This window comes from Diadema setosum, chromosome 12 (assembly GCF_964275005.1).
Source record: "Diadema setosum chromosome 12, eeDiaSeto1, whole genome shotgun sequence".
In the NCBI taxonomy this organism is placed as follows: domain Eukaryota; kingdom Metazoa; phylum Echinodermata; class Echinoidea; order Diadematoida; family Diadematidae; genus Diadema; species Diadema setosum.
The window spans coordinates 12,877,408-12,899,370 of record NC_092696.1 but is presented as its reverse complement, the minus strand read 5'-3'; the positions used below and the strand labels follow the sequence as shown (position 1 = coordinate 12,899,370).

The 21,963-nt window shown below is 39.8% G+C and overlaps 1 protein-coding gene across 1 annotated transcript in view; it reads left to right on the top strand.

The window, feature by feature from the left end:
* Window positions 1–2,824: 2,824 nt before the first annotated feature.
* Window positions 2,825–21,963, top strand: part of LOC140235724 (A disintegrin and metalloproteinase with thrombospondin motifs 6-like) — a 21,164-nt gene continuing 2,025 nt past the window's right edge. Inside the window, exons 1-17 of the mRNA XM_072315735.1 lie at window positions 2,825–2,965; window positions 4,185–4,268; window positions 5,259–5,383; window positions 6,005–6,166; window positions 7,266–7,400; window positions 8,585–8,735; window positions 9,524–9,628; window positions 10,072–10,223; window positions 13,247–13,310; window positions 14,956–15,067; window positions 15,603–15,754; window positions 16,152–16,272; window positions 17,523–17,600; window positions 18,766–18,920; window positions 19,426–19,564; window positions 20,109–20,241; window positions 21,157–21,344. Of these exons, the coding sequence (XP_072171836.1) occupies window positions 2,888–2,965; window positions 4,185–4,268; window positions 5,259–5,383; window positions 6,005–6,166; window positions 7,266–7,400; window positions 8,585–8,735; window positions 9,524–9,628; window positions 10,072–10,223; window positions 13,247–13,310; window positions 14,956–15,067; window positions 15,603–15,754; window positions 16,152–16,272; window positions 17,523–17,600; window positions 18,766–18,920; window positions 19,426–19,564; window positions 20,109–20,241; window positions 21,157–21,344 (2,134 nt within the window). The 5' untranslated portion in view covers window positions 2,825–2,887. The remainder of the gene's footprint in view (window positions 2,966–4,184; window positions 4,269–5,258; window positions 5,384–6,004; window positions 6,167–7,265; window positions 7,401–8,584; window positions 8,736–9,523; window positions 9,629–10,071; window positions 10,224–13,246; window positions 13,311–14,955; window positions 15,068–15,602; window positions 15,755–16,151; window positions 16,273–17,522; window positions 17,601–18,765; window positions 18,921–19,425; window positions 19,565–20,108; window positions 20,242–21,156; window positions 21,345–21,963) is intronic.

Here is a 21,963-nt window from a genome sequence, read left to right as displayed (position 1 = left end):
AAACATAGCCCACGAGACCGACACTAAGCAATAAAGGCTCATGAGACCGACACTAAGCAAAGAAAGCCCACGAGACCGACAGTAGGCAAAAAAAGCCCACGAGACCGACACTAAGCTAAAAAGGCTCACAAGACCGACACTAAGCAAAGAAAGCCCACGAGACCGACAGTAGGCAAAGAAGGCCCACGAGACCGACAGGATAAACAGCGCCATCTACATGTCAATCACCTGTACAGGGTGTTCCATGAACGGAAAAATAACATACTGGCGGGTGTAATTTCGTAACGCTATCAATTGAAGGATGGTGACCATCTACATAATTATGAACGTCATCAAATATGTATTTCTACATACTTCTGGGGAGGGGGGGCAAGTGTGTCAGGGAGCGACATTGTTATCAAGTAGAAAAATTGAATTGTATTCTTCATGCCCCCGCCCCCCCCCCCCAAAAAAAAAAATAGAAGAATTAGTATTCTTCATTCCCCCCCCCCAAAAAAAAAGAGACAAAAACACAAATGAATATAAAAGAGGACAATAACGATGTATGGATTAATTTTAGAGCTTTGATAATGCCATCGTGCTATTTTTAATAGGCTTTCCCAGTTTTGGCCAGAAGATGGACAAGATATAAATTTTATATCTTCTCTTTCCCGATTCACAAGTTACTTATTCTATTTTAGATATTCTACCCTCCTGCTCTGACATTTTCCAGTAAGATCTATTTGTAATTTTCTCTGTAACTATAGTGTAATTCTATTGATTAAAACGTTTTATATCGCAGGGATTCACCTCAATTTTGTGGCTTGTGTTATTCTCCTCCGAACAGTACATTTTATCCTGAAATACAATAGCTGTTTTCATGGATGCATCTGGGGGTTTTTTTCCGAATCCCTTACGCTACCTTTATAGACGATTACGTTGTTTTTTATTTTTTATTGATACTAAATCAACACCCTCGCAGGTTTATTGTGGAAAGATCTGTTGCACATTTTTACTGTACTATGTTCATTTTTTTCACAAACACACACCCATGCAAACACAATTAAAGATCCTGATCATTTCGGTGGGGGGGGGGGGCAACTGATCTGGTAACACCCTGCCGGAGATGGCAACTCTTCTTTTCCATCTCTCATATCTTCCTATACTATTATCAGGACACCCTATACAATTTCATGGTCTATAGGTGGCGCTGTTCATCCTGTCGGTCTCGTGGGCCTTCTTTGCTTAGTGTCGGTCTGGTGAACCTCTTTTGCTTAATGTCGGTCTCGTGAGCCTTGTATGCGTAGCGTCGGTCTCGTGGACCTTTTAAGTGTAGTGTCGGTCTCGTGGGCTTTGTTTGCTTACTGTCGGTCTCATGAGCCTTAAATTGTGCGTAGTGTCAGTCTCGTGAGCCGTATAACTCCTGGGCTTATTTTACTTGATGTCGAACTCGTGGGCTTTATTTACTCAGTGTCGAACTCGTGGGCTGTATAACTGGTGGGATGTATGACTTGTGAGCTGTATGACTCGTGGGCTGTATGACTTGTGAGCTGTATAACTTGTGGGCTGTATGACTCGTGGGTGTCGGTCTCGTGACGTGCACCCATAAAAACAAGCAATTGCTTGCGAGCAGAAGCTTTTACTAGCAGGCACAAGCAATTGCTTGCTGCCCGCAAGCAATTGCTTAGAGACCAAACATTTGCTTAAAAACGTATGCATAAAACATACCTTTTGCTTATTCTTGCTAGCAATTGCTTACGTTTTTGCAAGCTCTGTAAAATGAGCTTAAGCTCAGAGTGTCCAGTGGTTAGCACGCAAAATGTGATGAAAAACAGGTAGGATGTCTGACTTCGGTGGAGAGCAAGGAGACCTCTCTCCACGTGCGATCTGGAACATCCGGGCTACTATAAGCAGTGGTGGGAATCAGCCAGTACGTGTGTGTGTGTGTGTGTGTGTGTGTGTGTGTGTGTGTGTGTGTGTGTGTGTGTGTGTGTGTGTGTGTTGTGCATTTATGAGTGTCATTTCATAGCTCTTCTGTTATATCAGGAAATGTTTCTGCACACACATGCCCTTTCAAATACATGCTGTCACACTCGCCTTTGTTCTTGTGTGCGCACAGGCGTGACGTCCCTTTTGTTGAAAACGTAAGCAATTGCTTGTGCGGGACAAGCAAAAGGTATAAGCACAAGCAAAAGGTTATGCATATGATTTTAAGCAATTGCTTGAGCTAGACCTTTTGCTAGACGAGCTTGTGCTTTTGCTTGAAGCAATTGCTTGCAAGCAATTGCTTGAAGCAATTGCTTTCTAGCAATTGCTTGTTTTATGCATTCGGCCCATTGTTATTACCTTTAAGTACACCTGATCTATGGCTTAAAACAAGAGTCATCCTTCTTTTTGGGCTGGGAATAAGGAAGCACTTTCAAGTGAGGTTTACTTTCGAAGAGAATTCACCTTCTTTAAATTATTTTTTTTTCGTCATTAATCGTCAAAAGCGATTTTTGCTTCGGTCATTTTGGTAATTTGTTAGATTTCATCACGTCTGGTACTTCATTCCTTCTTTTAGTATCTCTTATCAAACTTGGATTTGTCAAGTATTGCATGAATGAGTATCCATATTAGAAGAGAGGAACACTCGATTTTCAAAAAAAAAAGGTCTTTTCCATCGTTGTTTTACTTTTGCACAGAAATCTCCTCTAGATATGCACTATGGTGGCTCTAAGCAGCCAATAAGACTTAGCAGAAATGCTTTCTAAGTTTTCAAATTGTATTCCCTTCTGGTATATTCAGTCAATCCACGCCACTAGTCGCAACTTTGTTTCTTTTTTTTTATCTTCTCGAAGTCAAGAGTGAGATAGTCAGGCGCTCAGCGCCAGATGTACTTGGCGGGAATCACAAATACATTGAGCTGATGGTGGTCGCCGACTCAACAATGGTTGGTTACCATGGCAACGAACTGGAGAATTATCTCAAGACGGTGATGTCCATTGTGAGTGCCTCATCATTTTGAGTGAATGTGGCATCGACAATCCGGTGCAAAACAGAAATATATACTTTGAACTTCCTTACATGCTTCCAAGTGATCCAATATGTCCGTAAGTTTTGTGGAATGTGAGAGTATAATTCATTCAGGAGGTCCATTGTCAGTTAATTTATTAAGTTAGGCCTTTTGTGATTTGCAATGTACCCATACCAATTCTTGAATGCTTGCCTTTACCCAGGGGAAAAATATGATTGACAGCGGTCAAATCATTTTCCTTCGCTAGGTAAAGGAAGAGAGAGAGAGAGAGAGAGAGAGAGAGCTAGAGAGGGGGAGGGGTAAGGGAGACTCAGTATATTCTGAGCGAAGCGGTAATACTTGGTGTTTTTATTTGTCAGTTTAAGATGATACTCACACTGCAAAAAGTCCGGTGTTAAATAGTGAACACCGAGCTGGTGTTAAATTTTCGGTGCTCATTTATGGTGTTAAATTAACACCCCCGGGTGTCATTTCCAAATTTTAAACTGTTTTTTGAAGAGTTTCTTAGTAACTGCACTTCTTGTTGATATTTAATTTAAACAAGACGATCAAGAATTTTACATTAAAATACTAGATTTTTGAAAAAATGTGAAAATAATTTTACACCAAAGTAACACCAGCTGGTGTGGTCCCTTATTGAAGCTGGACGGGTGTTAAACCATTGATATTAACACCAACAAGTATCAAATCAACACCATGTGGTGTCATTTTTTAATTAACACCAGTACAGTGTCAAAATAACACCTGGTACAGTGTCAAATTAACACCACGAAGTGTCAGGTGAACACTTTTCAACACCATCACAGTGCATTTTTAACACCTGTGGGTGTGGTCCTTTATTGAAGTTTGATCGGTGTTAGATTTAACACCCGTGGTGTTAAATCTAACACCCATGTTTTTACAGTGCAGCAGTGAGTGAGCGATCACGTTGTAGTTTGTTACTCAAGTCTGAGGCCACATGTCCCTAATCCACGAGTGAAAACAAAAGTTACCTGAAATGAGCAGATACTTTTCATGCTGATGTTAAAAGTTCTGGCTGATGTGTTAATATCTACAGTAGATAAGAAGTATCATGTACGCGAGAGATGAAAAGACAGGCTGTATACCTTCGTACTCATTGTCGATGAGCGGAAAGTGTGACGTCATACAAAGCCCGTATGTTTGCTCAATGATAATTGTTATTATACAGGCGGCAGGTGCGTTCCGCAGTGCGTCTATCTCCGCGAGTATCTCGCTACACGTGGTGCGATGTGTGGTGTTGGAGACGGATCAAGTAAGTTTTTAATAATATGACGTAACACTTCACCCCTTCCGTGCTGTAAGGGACTTTAGATAGTGTGCACAACGCTATGGCTTTTCTGTATGCCTTAATAATTGACACTCAAAGTACACGCAACTACATAATCAATCTTGAGTCTATCCCCGAAGTCCAAAAGAGATATCCTGTTCGAGTGTACAGTCTCAGCGGCTGTCTAGTGGAATAAGTATGTGTTAAGCGTCAGACAACTTCTGTTTTGGAAGCATGACGACGTAGCGGGTAAGGTTCTGGACGCTTAAACTAGAGTGCGCGGGTTCGAATCCTCCCCTGTGTGAACATCCAGGAACAAAATGAAGAGTTTGTTTGCAAAAACCGATAAGTCCATATTTGCCAAATGGAGATATTTGCGATTAAAGGTCAAGAAAAATAAAGAGAATAATAAGAAAATGTTTGCTTCTTTTGACCATAACTTCAAAAATATACCTTTATATGTAGTGACCAATATATCATTTAAAAGGTATTATTTTGTACTTTATGACAGAGGCCGTACTTCAAAATCTTCAAAAATGGACTTATCGGTTTTTGCAAACAAACTCTTCAAATGCTCTATCCTCAATGTCCTCAGGAAGAAGATGTCAAAAATAGCACCTGACCACGCTAAGGTAATGATAATAGCGGTACCTGTTACATAGTGATAGTAGCATGTATATGAGGTTCGTGGGTCAGACTGGTGGTACATTATACGACTGTAAACTATATTCAAATCCTTCATTTTATAAAATGTCCTTTTATACCATATTTCATGTTCACTAGTCTTGTCAACTTTCGTCGTTCGGTTGTTTGGGAATGTTTGGGGCTGCTGCTACTGTCGATAGTAAAAGCGATGATTAACGAAGTTCCCTGATCATTGAGGAAACAAAATGTATCGGTTATTGTTTGCGAAATGTCACTCATTCAGTGTATTTTCTTGTGCAACTGCCTTCGAAAAAAATTTACCACCTACAGATGGATCCAGTCATAGGACCAGATGCGCGCACCTCACTGCGGAACTTCTGCAAGTGGCAAAGGGGCGTGTACCCGGAGGGCGTCGGCGAGCCCGGACACTTTGACGCGGCCGCTCTGATTACAAGGTCGGACAGTTTGAGTGTCGTTTGCAAAGAATGGTCGTAGGGGCGCTTCGTGCACAATATCGCCCCCATCAATAATTATTCCACTGATAACATCAAAATTTTAAAACAGTACTAGTTAACAGATTCAGCTAGACATTTTGATTGGAGTATTGCTTCTTCTCAGTGCTGTTTTTCTCGAGGTGCAAATGCCTATATATGCGATTGCTATCACTCACTTCATAATGCCATAAGCTGCAAGTATTATGTAGACATTAGAAAGGGGTTTTCAAAATGACCACTACATAGCCCTTTTATTTTCATTTACATAGACCACTGGGCATTCATTGTTAGACAATAACTATAAATTTATCAAATGTTTGTGTCTCTTTTCTTTCCTCAACACAAAGACTTCTTATGGTTGGGGTAGAAAATAATAATTCAAAACCATAGACATTTTTAAACCACCAAAAGAAACAAAAAAAAAAAAAAAACCCGGCTACAATGTAATACCTTGTGGGCTTCAATATCGTTTTGTAAAACAAACAAAAAATTTTGTATGAAACTTGGGTGAACTGTTTGAAAGCTAAAAAAAGAGGGGGCTACATCGTTTTAAAGCTTTTTCTATTACTGTACTCTATTCAGGCACGACCTGGCGAGGAATGACGTCATTGCAGGGAACACGGTGAAAGGCGTGCTGGGCCTTGCGCACATGTCGTCCGCGTGCGTCGCGTCCCGTCGATGCCTCATCGTGGAAGACAGCGGCTTGGCTACTGGGCTCACACTCGCCCATGAGATTGGGCACACGTAAGAACCATTCGGAGATATTACATATTGCAACCAAGCTAGAGTGACCCAACCATACAGATTTGGGGTACAAAAGAAGAGGGTTTAGAGGATATCAAGACAGAATATAACGAGAAATTATGAGGGTTTTTAAGTTGTTTGTTTGCATGACAGTGCAAATTTGCAATAATGTGGCAAATGTTTTGACCTTTAAAAGGAATGTATGGTTGTGGTTGAGATCTAACCTCAGGTTTCTAACATTTTTTGGAGAGATAATGAGAAGCCTCCTCTGAAATGTGAAAGAACATGTAATTCCAAGAGGAATTCAATGTTTATCTGATAAAAATTGGTTTTGAAATGGCTAAGATATCCAGAACAGAGCGATCTTACAGGCGTAGGGACCCACCTTTTTTTACGATCGTTTCCTTTGACTTTGTTTTTGGATGTCTCAGCCATTCCAAAACCGGTTTTCATCATGTAACAACGTGTAAACTTTGAATCCTCCTAGAATGGTATCCTCTGTACTATTTCAGAAGTGGTTTATTGCTATCTCGCAAAATGTTAAGAGCCCAATCCTCATCTCCACCAATAGTATATCATGCCTTTAAGCTGAGAAAATTAATGCCATTAAGACACTGTTTACTGTATATCTTGGACTTTAGACAAAATCACTGTTATGATGATTTTTTTTTAATATCTCAAGGTAGGATAATGGGACTGAATCGGATATTCACGATTAGAAGCATATCCGTTCACAAAGTGTCGAGGTGCTTGTTCTTAATCAGACGAAATTGTTTTGGAAGCGGGATTCCGTCCGAACAAGTAATGAAAGTAGTTTTACTTTGAAAAAGGAAAAGAGGAGAGTCTAAATCAACTTTCTGCAGAGGATGTCAAAGAGGGTGACACCTCCCCGAATCTTGATCATAGCTGTGTTTCCTCAGAGCTCCAGCGCGCTTAACCCTCTCTGTACCAGGGTCTTTGGACAGTGTGTACAACGCTATGTGGTTTTCTGCACCGATATGCAATCAAAGTACACAAAGGGTTAACCGACGCGCATGGACATCTTCCTCCCCCTCCTCCTCCTCCTCTTCCTCCTCTTCTTCTTCCTCCTCCTCCTCAGCCTAGGTATGGAGCATGACGGAGCAAGGAATACTTGCCCCACCTCTGGGCACGTCATGGCTTCTCTCGCCCCGTCCGGCCCGGGTGCCTACACGTGGTCCTCCTGTAGCGTGGAGTATTTGCACACGTTCTTGCGGTATGATTCATATGGTATTGAATATAGACATTATAAAAACTATTAACGATGTCGTAAGAAAGCTTCTGTTAGCCAGTATTATGCTTAACTTTGTTACCTAATTTACTTCATGAACTCACGAACATTATTCATTAGTGTTTTGTTTCTCATAACTGTACTGCATTAGAAAAAGGTCCATTCTGTCACACTTTTTAGTCCAACGTATTTTCAGTCACTGTTTTTTTTTTTTTTTTAACCCGAGTCGGCTCGAAAGGCTGAGCAAAAGGATAATCTGTCATTCATATTTCATATTCATCATTCATATTTTCTTTTTCAAAGATTGCGTCTTAAACTTATTACAAAGGGGGAAACCATTCGTTATTATGCAAATATCGGTGCTCTGGAAATTATTAACAATCAATTAAAGAATGGTAGAATACCACAATAACCTGGCTTAAAGGGGAAATCCAGTCCTATAATATAAGTTAGTCCGATAAAAAGAGCAAAATCTTTCGAGTTCAACTTTAAAAATTTGACAGAAAATTGGATGATAGATAAGGAAGTTATGACATTTTGAAGTCTGGCTCATTTCTCCAAGACAGTTCTTGTACAGTGGATATGAATATGCAAATGAGTGAGCTAACAATGTCATGCCCTCCCAATTTTCCATTGGTCGTGTACAAAAATAAAATAAAAATGACGAAAATTTAATGTTTCTGTCATTGAAGGCTGAAACATGATGTTATTCCTGATAGAGTAACTTCAGAATAGTAAACAGTTAGTCATACGAGGATTTGATCCTCGGGCATAAATTGCGTTTGAATGAAAAAAAAACCTGGAAATTTCAAAATTTTATGTACAAACTATATGGTAAGTTGTGAGGGGATGATATGCTCACTTTGCCATTTGCATATTCACATTGACTGTTCAAGAATTTTTCCCCCAACAAATAGCGAAAGTTCAAAATATGATAACTTCCTTATTTTTCATCCCGATTTCCACCAAAAGTATACCGTCGAACTCGTAATAGTTTACTCTTTCTTATCAGACTAACTTATATTTGGACTGGATTTCCGCTTTAAGAGGGAAAATATTTTTTCCCTGTTATATAATAAGGTAGGCCTTATCATCTCACCGTGCAAATGTTTTTTTTTTTTTCAGTAAGAGGTGAAATCATAAACAATATTCTTTTTGTTTTGTTTCAGTTCGCCAATATCTCACTGCCTGAACAACCAACCGAGCATGACCAAAAACTTGACGCTCTACCGTGGGTGGCGCCCTGGCCAGATATTCCATCGAGACGAGCAGTGTAAATTCCTCTACGCGGACAGCACGGGGGCTTGTAGTCAGAAAATGGTAGGGGTTTCTCATCCATCTTGTTTGGGTACATATAATGCCATAATACCACTCGCTCTACAGTTGGTGTACAAAGAAGGGCGTCATAGTAGGGGCACTGTACACGTGGTAAGGTGGATAAGACTCTTGACTGTCAAATACAGGTCCCTCTTTCAAATCCTGCCAAGAGCCATGAGCACCCTATAGAAAGGCGCACATCGGCGCTTCCCAAGAAGCTATCAACATCATCAAGTGTATTCACATTTTTGGACGAGCGTTTCGTCTTTGCATACGGTCTGAAAAAAGTCCTTTTGTACTGCAAATATCTTATCTTTCTTTTGTTGGGATTTTTTTGTTTTTATTTTTCTTCTTTTGCCGAATGACAAATTAATATATTGCATGCTTTACATTTAAGTATAATACAACTTTGCTCAGATTCTTGGGAAAAGTTTTAAACGAAATGACGGATCACGTAAAAAACTGGAGTATGTTTCTGTTTTTGTTGCTAATGTTTGTCTTTGCCCATTATGGTGTAAGATCTACTAGTCCTCTTATTCCATTAATGGATTGTATGCTTTTCTTTTATACTTGGAGTTCCGAAAGTTTTATCTGTCGAACATAGCAACGGTGAAAATGATATTTGCTGTATACATAGAAAATCAATTTCGTCACCCAACACAGATGAAAAAAAAACACAAACAAACAAACAAACGGTTGTCAGGAGTGAAGTAGATTGTCATGTTACTTTGCACTGGCATTCCGGCTGACAGATGAACATACCTGCGTCCACATCTCTTTCTTTCCTGCAGGATGACTGCGAGAAATTGTGGTGCGGACGAACGAATGGGGGCGTCCTAGTATGCAGCACCAATAAGTACCCACCGGCAGACGGCACGGAGTGTGGGGAGAGTAAGGTACGTTCCAGCGGTGACGAGTTAAAAAGGAGGTTAGCGCGTTTACTTAAAACCCTATTCCTACTCCAATGTTTTAGATGATTTCGATAGATAAAGTTAATCATAAATAAATCAGGATCAATGTCAGAAATGAAATAAACAATTAACTTCTCAAATCCCTTGACATGGTAACTGTTGAAAATTGTTTTAACCTAGCCACAAAGCAACACTTTGTTATCAGCGCAGTGCATCAAAACCATCATTTCACTTAGTTTATAAATTTTTGCCTGTAGCTTCAGTCAACGTAACCCTTTTTCAAAAGTGTCTCCCAGTGGATTTAAAAAAAAACACGATGATAAACACGCCTCTCCCAAGTGTGAAATCACCTCCCCCCCAAACACACACACACACACACACACACACACACACACACACACACCTTTGTTGGTTTCATCTTGAGTCAGTGGTGTATAGGTGGAGAATGTGTGGATTACGGAAAGCGAGGGCCCGATCCGATTCACGGCGGCTGGTCCGAGTGGGAAACGAACTTCTCCGAGTGCTCGCGAACATGCGGCGGAGGAATTCGGAAGAAATACAGACACTGCAATAGTCCCAGGTAATTATAAATCTCGTAAGGCATGACAATGATAACGATATCTAAATTATAACAAGATTAAGTGCATTGAAATTATTTTATGTGTCTGAAGGACTGGTATGAAGTGAGTTTTTTTTTTTCTGTCTTCAGATGAAAAAAAAAATAGAATACACAATTTGCTGAGGAAAAAATACATATTTTACAGTGTGATATTTTAGCCATATGAGTTGGTGTGGCAAAGACCTCGCCATGAATTCCACTGGTCACATTTCTCTTGGGTGATGGCGTCTATATTGTTGCGTGCAACTTGCTGGATGAGGCTACATTGCCGCTGTTGAATGTTCATCTCGGCGAGCTGCAGCAGCTGTTGCTGCTTTACTGTCGCTGCCTTTAACCCACTGGCATGTTTGCCATCTCGGTAGGATTGATAAATGAGGACGATGTCGGGGTGTCTTAGGTGAATTCTAGGGTCCTTCGGCATGTTCTGTTATAGCTGTGCTCTCACTAGTCTGGCAGGGATGCCAAGTTCAAAACATTTTTGTGAGTGAGATTTTCGTGACTCGGCATCTCGGCGAGCGAATGTGCACGCGAGCGAGGGTGTGGGAGGGTTTTTTTCCCCTGTGGCCTCTCACGGTAGGGAGCTTTTTCAATTTTTAGCTCTAATGGTGCGATCAGGTGCTTACTTAAGTGACTATTTTTTACTTATTTTGAAAGACAAAAGGAAAATATACCTTCAATTGTAACTATCACTTTAATCCTTTGAGCTATGCTCCTTGTTATAGGCCCAAATTGCAGACTTCGCCCGATGCGTGAGAAAAATGGGTGCAATGCGTGAGAACGTGAGACAGCCCCTAAATGCTTGAGTCTCACTCAGAATGCGTGAGACTTGGTAGCTCTGGTCTGGGCTCCGTCCCTTTTTCCTTGGTGCGATATTTTGCCAATTGCGACAGACCATTAGAGAGGGCGCAAATTTTCTGATTGCGATAATCGAGAGACTGCGCGCCCAATCTCACGTATCGCAGTTCTCGGCGTATCGCCATCCTCTTACGGCTTGTCGCGTACACTGACTCACCGCTACGAGTGAAAAGAGTCCAGAAGCTTGAACTAAGCTCTCACATGAGAGTGGGCGTTGTCGAAGATGGTGAAGACATGAGCGTCTGGAGGGAAGAACTGGTTGCACTGCCGGGCAGTTTCCAGGAAAAACACCTGAAAACTCTCCCTTGTGACTGTATTTCATGTCATGGATTGGTTCACCAAGCCTATCGCATCTGTTAGGTTGCAGTTTCATCCAAGCTGCCCATGTACGTCTACTGACTCTCCTTGCTGATTCTCCAGGGATTAATATGGTGCTCTATATCCTGCTATTTTGGGGTCCAGATGTTACACGTGCACTCATCCATGAAGACGCAGCTGCGGGCAGGGACACCAGTCTTCAGGAACCAATCCGCATACTGGTACTCTAGCTGTTCCAGGCCTGCTCAGGTCGTTGGTCCAAAATACGGGGAGCGTTTCGGACATCCAGGACGTTGTCCACCAACTTGAAAGATTTAAGCATGTCATTAAGCACACTTGCAATAGATGATGTGCTCACCGAGGGCTTCTCTGGGATAGATTCAGCCAGGTCATCCTTCATATCCTGAAGTGTCATCGGAGGATTTTCCGAGTGTTTCAGTCTCGCCTCCATTTCGTCGTCCCTCTCTAGCCCCACTCCTCGCCGGCTTATGTTTCGTCTACCCTCCCTCAGATAGATCCGGCAGCGGACAGTTGCGGGTAATACCCAGGGCATCTGCAAACTCTCTGGTCATGCTGGCCTTCGAAAGTTTCAATGAACCTACCCCTGTCCTCAGATTGCTAATGCCCGTGTATTTACCACGGGACTCCGGCCGCCATGATTCATACATTGCAGTTTGATGTTGCTCACATAAAGGCTAGATTGAAAAGAATGTGATACAATGATACGTCTCCTAAAATAAATGAGATATTAATGATATACATTTATTTTCTAAAATTCAATCTAAAATGTAGTACAAGTCATGTATTTTTTCAATTGACACCTTTAATACTTGATTTGAATTCTCTTATAATAAACTTGTTTGACAATAATTTTGACAATCTGCATATTCCGAATGAGCTTGCGACATGTGGAGACGAAGTTGTATTAACAATGCCGAAATGTTCAGTGAATTAAAAAGGCAAATGCGAAATCTGTTGCCGACAAGAAAACGATTTTGAAAACGATCTCTCGATGCATGAGCGTACTAGACAAAATATGAATGCTGCTAAAATCAATTTGAATGACAAAACAATGAAATTGGCTGAGGAAATCTATATAAAAAGATTACGATAAAATGATAATCACTTATGATATTATCATAATTTTCATTAATGTTATCATTCTTATTTTTATCGATACTGATAATTACACTATCATTGATGATAATAGCTATAGTTATCCATTAGCTACAGATTCCCGGTGGGTCCTGTGCAGAGTGAATAGAGAGTAATTGATTTTGTTGGCATTGGTAAGAACGGGAAAAACGATTAAATTGATAATAAAGACAGGAATAATTTTAGCTATTATCATTATGATCACTTTCCTCAGTGCCGGCAAAGCCAATACATGTATTATAATGATAATCATCGTAATTATCATTATAATCTTTAATCTTTATTATCAATATTCTCATTCATTATCATAGCTTCTTGTATTTTGTTGTTATTATCCACTCCCTTTTGTTTTCTTAGGCCATTCTTAACATGACCACGTCTTAACCTTAAATCTCAGAACTTTAGACACTTCACCAAAGCTGCCAGTATAGTTAATATTTGCAAGATAGCAGTGTGTGGTTATTTCATTTCACTGCTCCCCGGCTGACAACATTGCACCACAAGATGGCGCTGTTGACACATTATCAACAGATTTATGTGCACTGTACCAGTACCCGTCCGGTAATCAAACTCTATAACACTTGTCACGTTTATGACGTTACCCTCTGTGACTCTCGCTCCATCCCTCTCCTATCTATCGCTGTTCATACATGGAGGCCTTCCTTCGGGGGAGCCAAGTGCATCGGTCTGGATACCATCACCGAAGCGTGTAACATATTCGTGAGTATAGGGAGATTTAAGAGATCAAATTGCTTGTATAACGACAATCATGACCTTGATTTTTTTTTTCTTCTTTAATTCATACTTCACATTATTTAATATTATTCATGAATTATGGCGCCTGATAAATAGTGTACCTTGCACAGTGGTGTATGTAATACAGGGCTCGACACTAATGGTGGCCCGGTGGCCCGGGGCCACCAAAAACGCACGTCGGGCCACCAAAATTTCAGAAATGAAGAATTTGGTGGCCTGATCGGGCCACCAAAAAAGGTCGAATTTTAAAAGCCACTAAAAATAAAAGTTAGTGTGGAGCCCTGTGTAATACCACACAAGGACTTCTCAGAGAAAGCGCTGGGTCATGGAGTCTCAGGGTAATGATGAAGTTAAAGTTTTGAAATTATTCTTATTGATACCTGCTGGTATCATACACTTGTTGTCTGACAGTGACTTTTTTTTGTGGGGGCGGATGTTTTGGGCCATGGGATAAGGTTTGGTGCAAAGAATACATTATCATTTAGTAGTGCAGTTAAAGGGGATATTTTTGTTGCTGTTGTTGTTGAGATGTACTCTGATAACACTTTTTTTTGTGGGGGCGGATGTTTTGGGCCATGGGATAAGGTTTGGTGCAAAGAATACATTATCATTTAGTAGTGCAGTTAAAGGGGATATTTTTGTTGCTGTTGTTGTTGAGATGTACTCTGATAACACTTTTTTGTACACTGGATTGTTATTATCAACTACTCCCTGATGTGCTTCCTTAAGTTGGTTGGAGAGGCCCAAGGGTCATCGATAGTGATTTTGATTGCTTTTTTCCAACTCGGCTCCTTAGGGAAGCTCAACAGGAAAGCCTGACACTTTGTTTTCTTGTGTTTTGCTTGTTTTATTTGTTTCTCTGTTGTCACTTGTATTGTTTTGCAATTGCCGAATAAATGATAATAATAATAATAATAATAATAATAATAATAATAATGATAATAATGATAATGATAATGATAATAATAATAATAATAATAATAATAATAATAATAATAATAATGATAATGATAATGATAATAATGATAATAATAATAATAATAATAATAATAATAATAATAATAATAATAATAATAATAATAATTGACATCATAATGACAGTTTGGATAATGACAATCATAATCATGATAACAATTATCATTATGACAGTAATCATTACTGACTGTTGTCAGTAATCATCATCATCGTCATCATCATCATCATCATCATCATTTTATCGTCATTACAATCGCCATTAAAATAGTAATTACCACTCTAGATAATCGTAAGCTTGCTTGTGGCAGTCATGGAAATCCTTCAGGCAGGGGGGTTTTATTAACGGAATACAAACATAAAAAAGTATTTTAGAAGTTGAATCGAATCACAAATATCTTAGAGATAGACATTTAAAAGCAGATTGATGGCTAGTGAACGATTGTTTCCTACAACTTATGAACTATAGGCACCTACATAATCGTAACAGTGTTTTTTATTATTCCTCCTTCTCTTATGCATATTCTTTCTTCTTCTTTTTTTTTGTAAGTCTCGCGTTTGAGAAAAGACAGAAAAGGGGGAAATAAAAAACTTCTTCGAAGGAATGAATTGACCACTTGCCTAATTTCCTCATCAGGACTGCGTAAACGGGAACCAACTCGGGTACGCCCAGGAGCAATGCGCGACGAGGGATGCCCTACCATACAAGGGAGAGCTGTTGTCATGGGAACCGTACACCGATAGGAAACGTGAGCACATCGTATCCAACCGCCGTAGCAGGGGGTTCGTGATGTTAGTGCTATCGGAATGACTATTTGACTGCTTGCGGGATGTCATTAACAGTCCGACATTAATGCCTTGTTTTGACGCACTTTTAGTCTTTGTATGAAATTTAGTATTGAAATGGTGGTAATTTGTATAATATTTTTAATCTCCTATAATGAAAATTTGCTGCTACTCTCTTTTTCTGTTTCTCTTTCCCCGTAGGCAGATGGTCGGCATAAATGTTTATAAGTAATGTGCAAGAATGGATATCTGGATAGATCAATAAACAGAAAGATGTGTAGATATCTGCTATCATGACATCTATTGTGTCTCATTTTCATACAATCACATGTTCAGGCTCTCATCTAACGCAAGCCAATAAAAGAATCTTATTCATGTATTTGGTGACACTCATAATCATGAACTTGAAAAGAATGCATTTGAGAGTTGGTTCAAGAGAAATGAGTATCAGCGAATTATGTATTTCCTTTTTCACGTTCTCATGTAATTGCGGTTCAGGCTTCACTGCAGACGAATTCTGCCAGCAGAGCTGCGTGTCGTATTCGCGGGGAATCGTCGTCAAGTTTGGCGCTTTTGTCGATGGTACGAGATGTGATGTGGTGGACGTGCTCAATCGAGGAGTCGCCATGTGCGTGGCCGGGAAGTGCCGGGTCAGTGAAAGCATGAGAATCCGCTATCATTTTTTATTTTTTTTTTGGTTGATCTATCCCCATTTTGCTCGGTTTCTTGCTACAACCAAGGAGCTTCAAAACTCCTTGATACAACTATTGCCATATATGAATCGATTTTATTCAGACGTTATCGAATTCGGATCATGGCAGCTGCGTAAGCGTGGGTCCATGCACCAGCGCTCCTCTTGAATCTGATTCGTCCTGTCCCTATAAGCTGGCACTCGATGTCGCTGACAGTTTCAGTAATCCTTATTCACTGTTCATTGTTGTACATATTACTCTCTCTCTCTCTCTCTCTCCCTCTCTCTCTCTCTCTCTCTCTCTCTCTCTCTTTCTCTCTGCCTCTGGTATCTTTGTCATTGTTTTACTTCAGTAGAACTTCGCGTGCGATTTCGACTCGAATTCGAGCCGTGTCTACGACGCCTGTGGTGTTTGCGGTGGCAACCAGACTACTTGCGACCTCGACAGTGATTTGAACAGAATTAACATCGGGAACGGTGAGAATTCACCTGCTGTCATTTCGAGTTGTTGGTATTTTTGTAAAAAATTTTTGTCCTTAATAGTATTTGATTATGGTGATCGCTGTGAACGGTCAAATTTGTGTCATGCAGAGGGCTACTGCCCTTTAATGGACTTACATATACATTTTGATACAGTTTTATACATTTTGATAGTTTTGACAATAAGTCTGACATGAACAATCATAATCGTCATGTTGCGCCTTTTGTGAGCATCTCCGGTGTTGTTTTTATTATGTGATTCATCCATTCAATGTAATATCTTTCATTAATTGTCACCTCGAAATACGACTTGGTTGCTTTAAGATTTGAGGAAAATATTTGTTGATGGAATGATATTAGGATATTCAGTGTTTTAAGTTCTTGAAATAAAGGGCTCTGAAAAACTTTAAGTAAAAATATTAGAGATGTGTCCAGAGACAGACATGGCAGAGTACAATGCTAAATAATTATGCTTGATGAACACGAAAGGTTTGCAAGTGGATGTCTTAATTTGAATTTCTCTTGTTGAAATTACCTGAATTACCTACGATGACGCCCAGTAAGTTGAAGACTTGTAGAGGGCCATTCAAAGGATTCAATCCTGAGCCTGAGGAGATCTGTGTGATGTATCCACGGGACGATCAGTTTATGCAATCTGGATCAAATTTATGATGTTCTGCTTCCAGTGATCATTAACACTGATTAAGTTCAGACTTGAAGCTGTTCACTGATGTTGCCTCTACAGCTTCTGCACAATGGCTATTCCAAGTATTTACTACTCTTCTCTCGAAAGAGCTTAACCTTATACTAGTTCGACACCTTCCTTTATACAACTTAAAGGCCTGCGCAAAATATATTTCTTCATCACATTAATCACCGCAATTATGGAAGAGAGAACGATGTTAAAATCCTGCTTCATGGAAAATACCAAACGTTGCTAACGCTCTGCTCTCGTTCAACATTCTGTAATTCTACTTCTCCTCCTTTCTGGTTTTTTTTTTTCTCTTCTTGGAATTGTAAATTCTCCGGTAGACATTCTAACATCATCCAATATCGGCATTCAAAATCTGATTTATCTGTGCAGTATATAGGATTGTGTATTTCTGAAATCAGGGCGTGCTTTCTTGCGATACGAGCGTTTACGCGCACGATACTTGAAAAAGTGAAGAACACGAAGAGTATTTGTTTTCTTTTATTTTTACTTTTAAATTTACCATTGTCCACATTGTTTTCCCCTCTGACTGCAGGGTTCGAGCCCATCTTAGAGATTCCGATCGGATCAACGTTTGTTAATGTGACCAACTTCAACAATGACTGCCGCCTCGGTAAGCAGTGTTAACATTTTTCTCTTTTTTTTTTCCTTAGACCCCTGTACGTCCCGTCCAACCCTTTCCCAAATTCCCTATCCAAACCTATTACCCAATCCTGGAAGAAGATGAAGAAGAAGAAGAAGAAGAGAGGGGGTTGGAGAGATTTTCAGAAAATACACCGTGTCACATGGTGTCTTAATTTTTGCACCATTTTTTGCGTGTTTAATTTAAAACAACTATTTGTTGTCTTGTTCTGCTTATCATTTTTAACCACACTGTCACCTTATTCGACAGTATGTCCTAATTGCAATTTCTAAGCTTGCATTTTAAGACCATTCAGTGATCAAGTTCAGTTTGTTAGGCCTATCTATGCATCCTGGCGTTGAAAAGTATGAGAGAACTTTAACTCATACTTTGTTCGTGGAATCTTGCCAAGTCTACTTACAATCTAATCCCAATTTGAGCACGTGATCAGTTTAATTCCTTCAGTGACAGAGGCCAAGTCAGTTACTTGGCCATACCTAGGCATATTAAGCGTCGATTGTAGACTTGAACGTATCTTCTCACGAAAATGATTATTTCAACAAAATCGTATACACTGTATCACCAGAGAGCGTATGTAGGTATCGACCTTCAATGATGCACCGTTGACTTTGAGATGCCACGACCAGAGAGTTAATTCACCAATGTTCTGCATGGTATATTTCATATCTATGGACAAATCCCTCCAGTCTAAGCGGTACAATGTGCAAGGTGTCCTGATTTTGGCCTCACTTATCTGAACAACTTTCCCAGAGACAGACACGTGTGGTAACAAAAGCTGTTGCTTTTTCTTAGATATTTCTTAAATTAAAAAATACAGTATGGATTCAGTATAGTGTGTCTGATGTGCAGTACATGTATATTTTGTCTCTGTGGACGAATTCCTCAGGTCTAAGCGGTACAATAAGCAAGGTGTCCTGGATCTTTGACCTCACATATCATCTGAGCAACTTCTTAGAGAGAGGGAGAGAGAGAGAGAGAGAGAGAGACGTGTGATAACAAAAGCACCGTTAATTGCTTTTTTTTCTCAGGTATTTCTCGCATTACAAAATACACTACGTTCAGTATGGTGTGTCTCCGTAACCCAGCTAACTTCACGTTCATCCTGACGATTGAGATTTTATCGTTGCGCCCCTAGCGGTGATCGCTGGCGAACACTTCGTCTTCGGCGACAGCGGCCAAGATGTCCCATCCAAGGCTTACACAACGGGTACTGACGTGATCTCATATGTCATCGGTGACCCGGAGAACATACAAATTAGAGGGCCTACATCAACCAACTTGACAATACAGGTGACCTCTCAGCCACCGAGTCTCAAAATTATTGATTGGAATTTGTGAGAAGCGAATTTTACCCGTTGTCAGTTTAAAATGTACTTCTGTGGAAAGTTTCTCTTTAATAGGAAAATGATATATCCAAAATGATTAGTATCGCAGATGTCATGAATTTTTAGAGTCATAGGAAATTTACCAAGGAAATCACATATGATATAGAAGTTTATTGAAAACCAGGTAATTCAGCTTAAAAGGCCACAGACAAATGAGAATCTTTTTTGCTTCTTCGTCGCAGAGATAAATGATTTTCATGTGCAGTACATTGTACAGGCAGTCATTAAAATAAATGCATTGTTCTTTTAACACTATACTGTCTTATTCTAATGTTGTTGTTTCCATGACATTTGCATTGTTACAGCTAGCTTTTTTGTAAAGCAAATTTCGATAAAACTCGATGATCTGTGTATGACCTATTATGACGTAACGACAATCGTGGTACATAATCATTCATGATATATTGCAGATTTATAAAACAAATATCTCCTCTGCCGCTGCAAAAGAGTGCACTGTTCAATGGTCGCTCTACAAACCGAATCAAGAGCCGCAACGGACATATGCGTGGGTCGTGGAGAAATCTGACTGTAGCAAGACCTGTGGATTTGGTGAGTAGAGTAACAAAGAATCGGACAACACATTTCTTGTTTTATATCATTTACTCCACGTCTTCCCAGCTAGAAGCCATCAATACCGCGGAATATTATTAGGATGTCGGTTGTTGGGCAAGGTGCGTTCCTATGAATTACAATGATAATAAGATGACTTAGAATAGGGCTTGTGTCCAAACTTTTTGGCGTGGATTGATTTCTGGGATGAAAATCAGTCTGTTTAAAATACGTTAAGACAAGTATCCACGTTGTTATCACTTTAGGTACTTTACATATCAGTGCTAACCAAATTTTGCAACATGACTGTCAATGAAGCGACTTGCGAGGGGATGAAACTTTATGGTTATTGGTTGCATTATAGTTTTGTGGTGTTTCGAAACTCTGTTCAGCTTTATGATATATTATGCTCTTGTTCCAGTGATATTACTACTTTAAGTACCATTTTTGTTTTCCTTAAGGTATAAACACCTTACAGAAATAGTATTATTTTATATCGGAACTATTGTTTATTTCTAGCAAAATGTATTTTCGAACTAATTAGGGATCCTAAGGTCGGAGGTTACCTGCAGGGAGGTAGGGAATGACGCACATATTGTCGAGGATTTTAACTGTCAACACCTGCAAAGGCCACTGGTCGTGGAATCGACGTGCAACACTTTCAACTGTCCATTCAGGTAACGAAGCTGCGAGTCTTATTTGTTTTTTAAACTCGCCGTATTGGGGGCTAGTCCGGTACGAAGATTCTACGATTTCGTTCAATGTTATGCGATTTTCCCCTTTTTGACATTTACCAATTACATGGAGGACAACGAGACGAATGATTCGTTGGTTTTGCTTGACATGAATATCAATTTGTTGGGGTCGCACAGTAGAGCATTGTACACTGTAAAAACATCGGTGTTAGATTTAACACCACGGGTGTTAAATCTAACACCGATCAAACTTCAATAAAGGACCACACCCACAGGTGTTAAAAATGCACTGTGATGGTGTTGAAAAGTGTTCACCTGACACTTCGTGGTGTTAATTTGACACTGTATCTGGTGTTATTTTGACACTGTACTGGTGTTAATTCAAAAATGACACCACAAGATGTTGATTTGATATTTGCTGGTGTTAATATCAATGGTTTAACACCCGTCCAACTTCAATAAGGGACCACACCAGCTGGTGTTACTTTGGTGTAAATTTATTTTCACATTTTTTCAAAAATCTAGTATTTTAATGTAAAATTCTTGATCGTCTTGTTTAAATTAAAAACCAACAAGAAGTGCAGTTACTATGAAACTCTTCAAAAAACAGTTTAAAATTTGGAAATGACACCCATAGGTGTTAATTTAACACCATAAATGAGCACCGAAAATTTAACACCAGCTCGGTGTTCACTATTTAACACCGGACTTTTTGCAGTGTAATAATGTCATTATTTTGTTGCAGAAGTGTGTTGTTTTATTAGAGACAGTTTTTATATATTTTTGTTGAGGTTGTCATGGTTTATAATAGATTTGAATAAAAATTGATTAAAAATGGTTCGTGACCTTTTGAAGATTAAAACAAGTCGTAACTGGCGGTGCTCCTTTGCGTCACAGGTGGGAGGTCGGTGATTGGGAAGGCTGCAACGTGCCATGCGGCATGGGCGTACGGTCGCGGAAGGTATTTTGCGCCAGGAGCAACGGGGAGGGGGTAGCGGAAGTTGGCTCGGAGGAGATGTGCGAAGGTGCAGACTCGAAGCCTGTGCATGAGGAGCCGTGTCATCTCCAGCCTTGCACAGATGGTGGTGAGCATAATCTACATAGATGAATTTGACTGATTCATGTATCATAACAGAACGATGTATGTAAAGCTGGTTGCATAATTATCATTCAGATCCTCAGGGATCAGACATTCTATACTCATAGATGTGAATAAGCCTGAACCCTTAAGGCCTCGGCACACTGAGCATGGTAACGGCAACGGTCCGCTTTTTTTGCTTTGGTGCACCAAAAGGAACCATGTGTGGTTCTGTTAAAAAAAAGATACCCAAAATGTATTCTTTTTTAAAATCAAGAGCAACAAAATCAACAGTTGAAGATTTATTTTATTACAAAATTAAAAGCGAGAAAGTGATATTGTAACAGAACCAGACGTGGTTCTTTTTGGCGCACTATGCCGTTGGCTACCGTGCTCGATGTGCCGAGGCCTTTAAACTCTCGAGGATTTGACAAGAATAATGATGAACAATCAATTTTCGGAAAAGAATGAAATGAATTATCTTCTTCTCTCTCTTGCTGTAAGTTCAGATGCCGGGCTGGTTACTTGCTTTTCACGTGGTCTGATACAAATCTGCCTCCGGCCGTATTTCATTGCTTTCTTTTTAAATTTGACCGTTAGACTTTGGGAGAACTTCTTACATATAT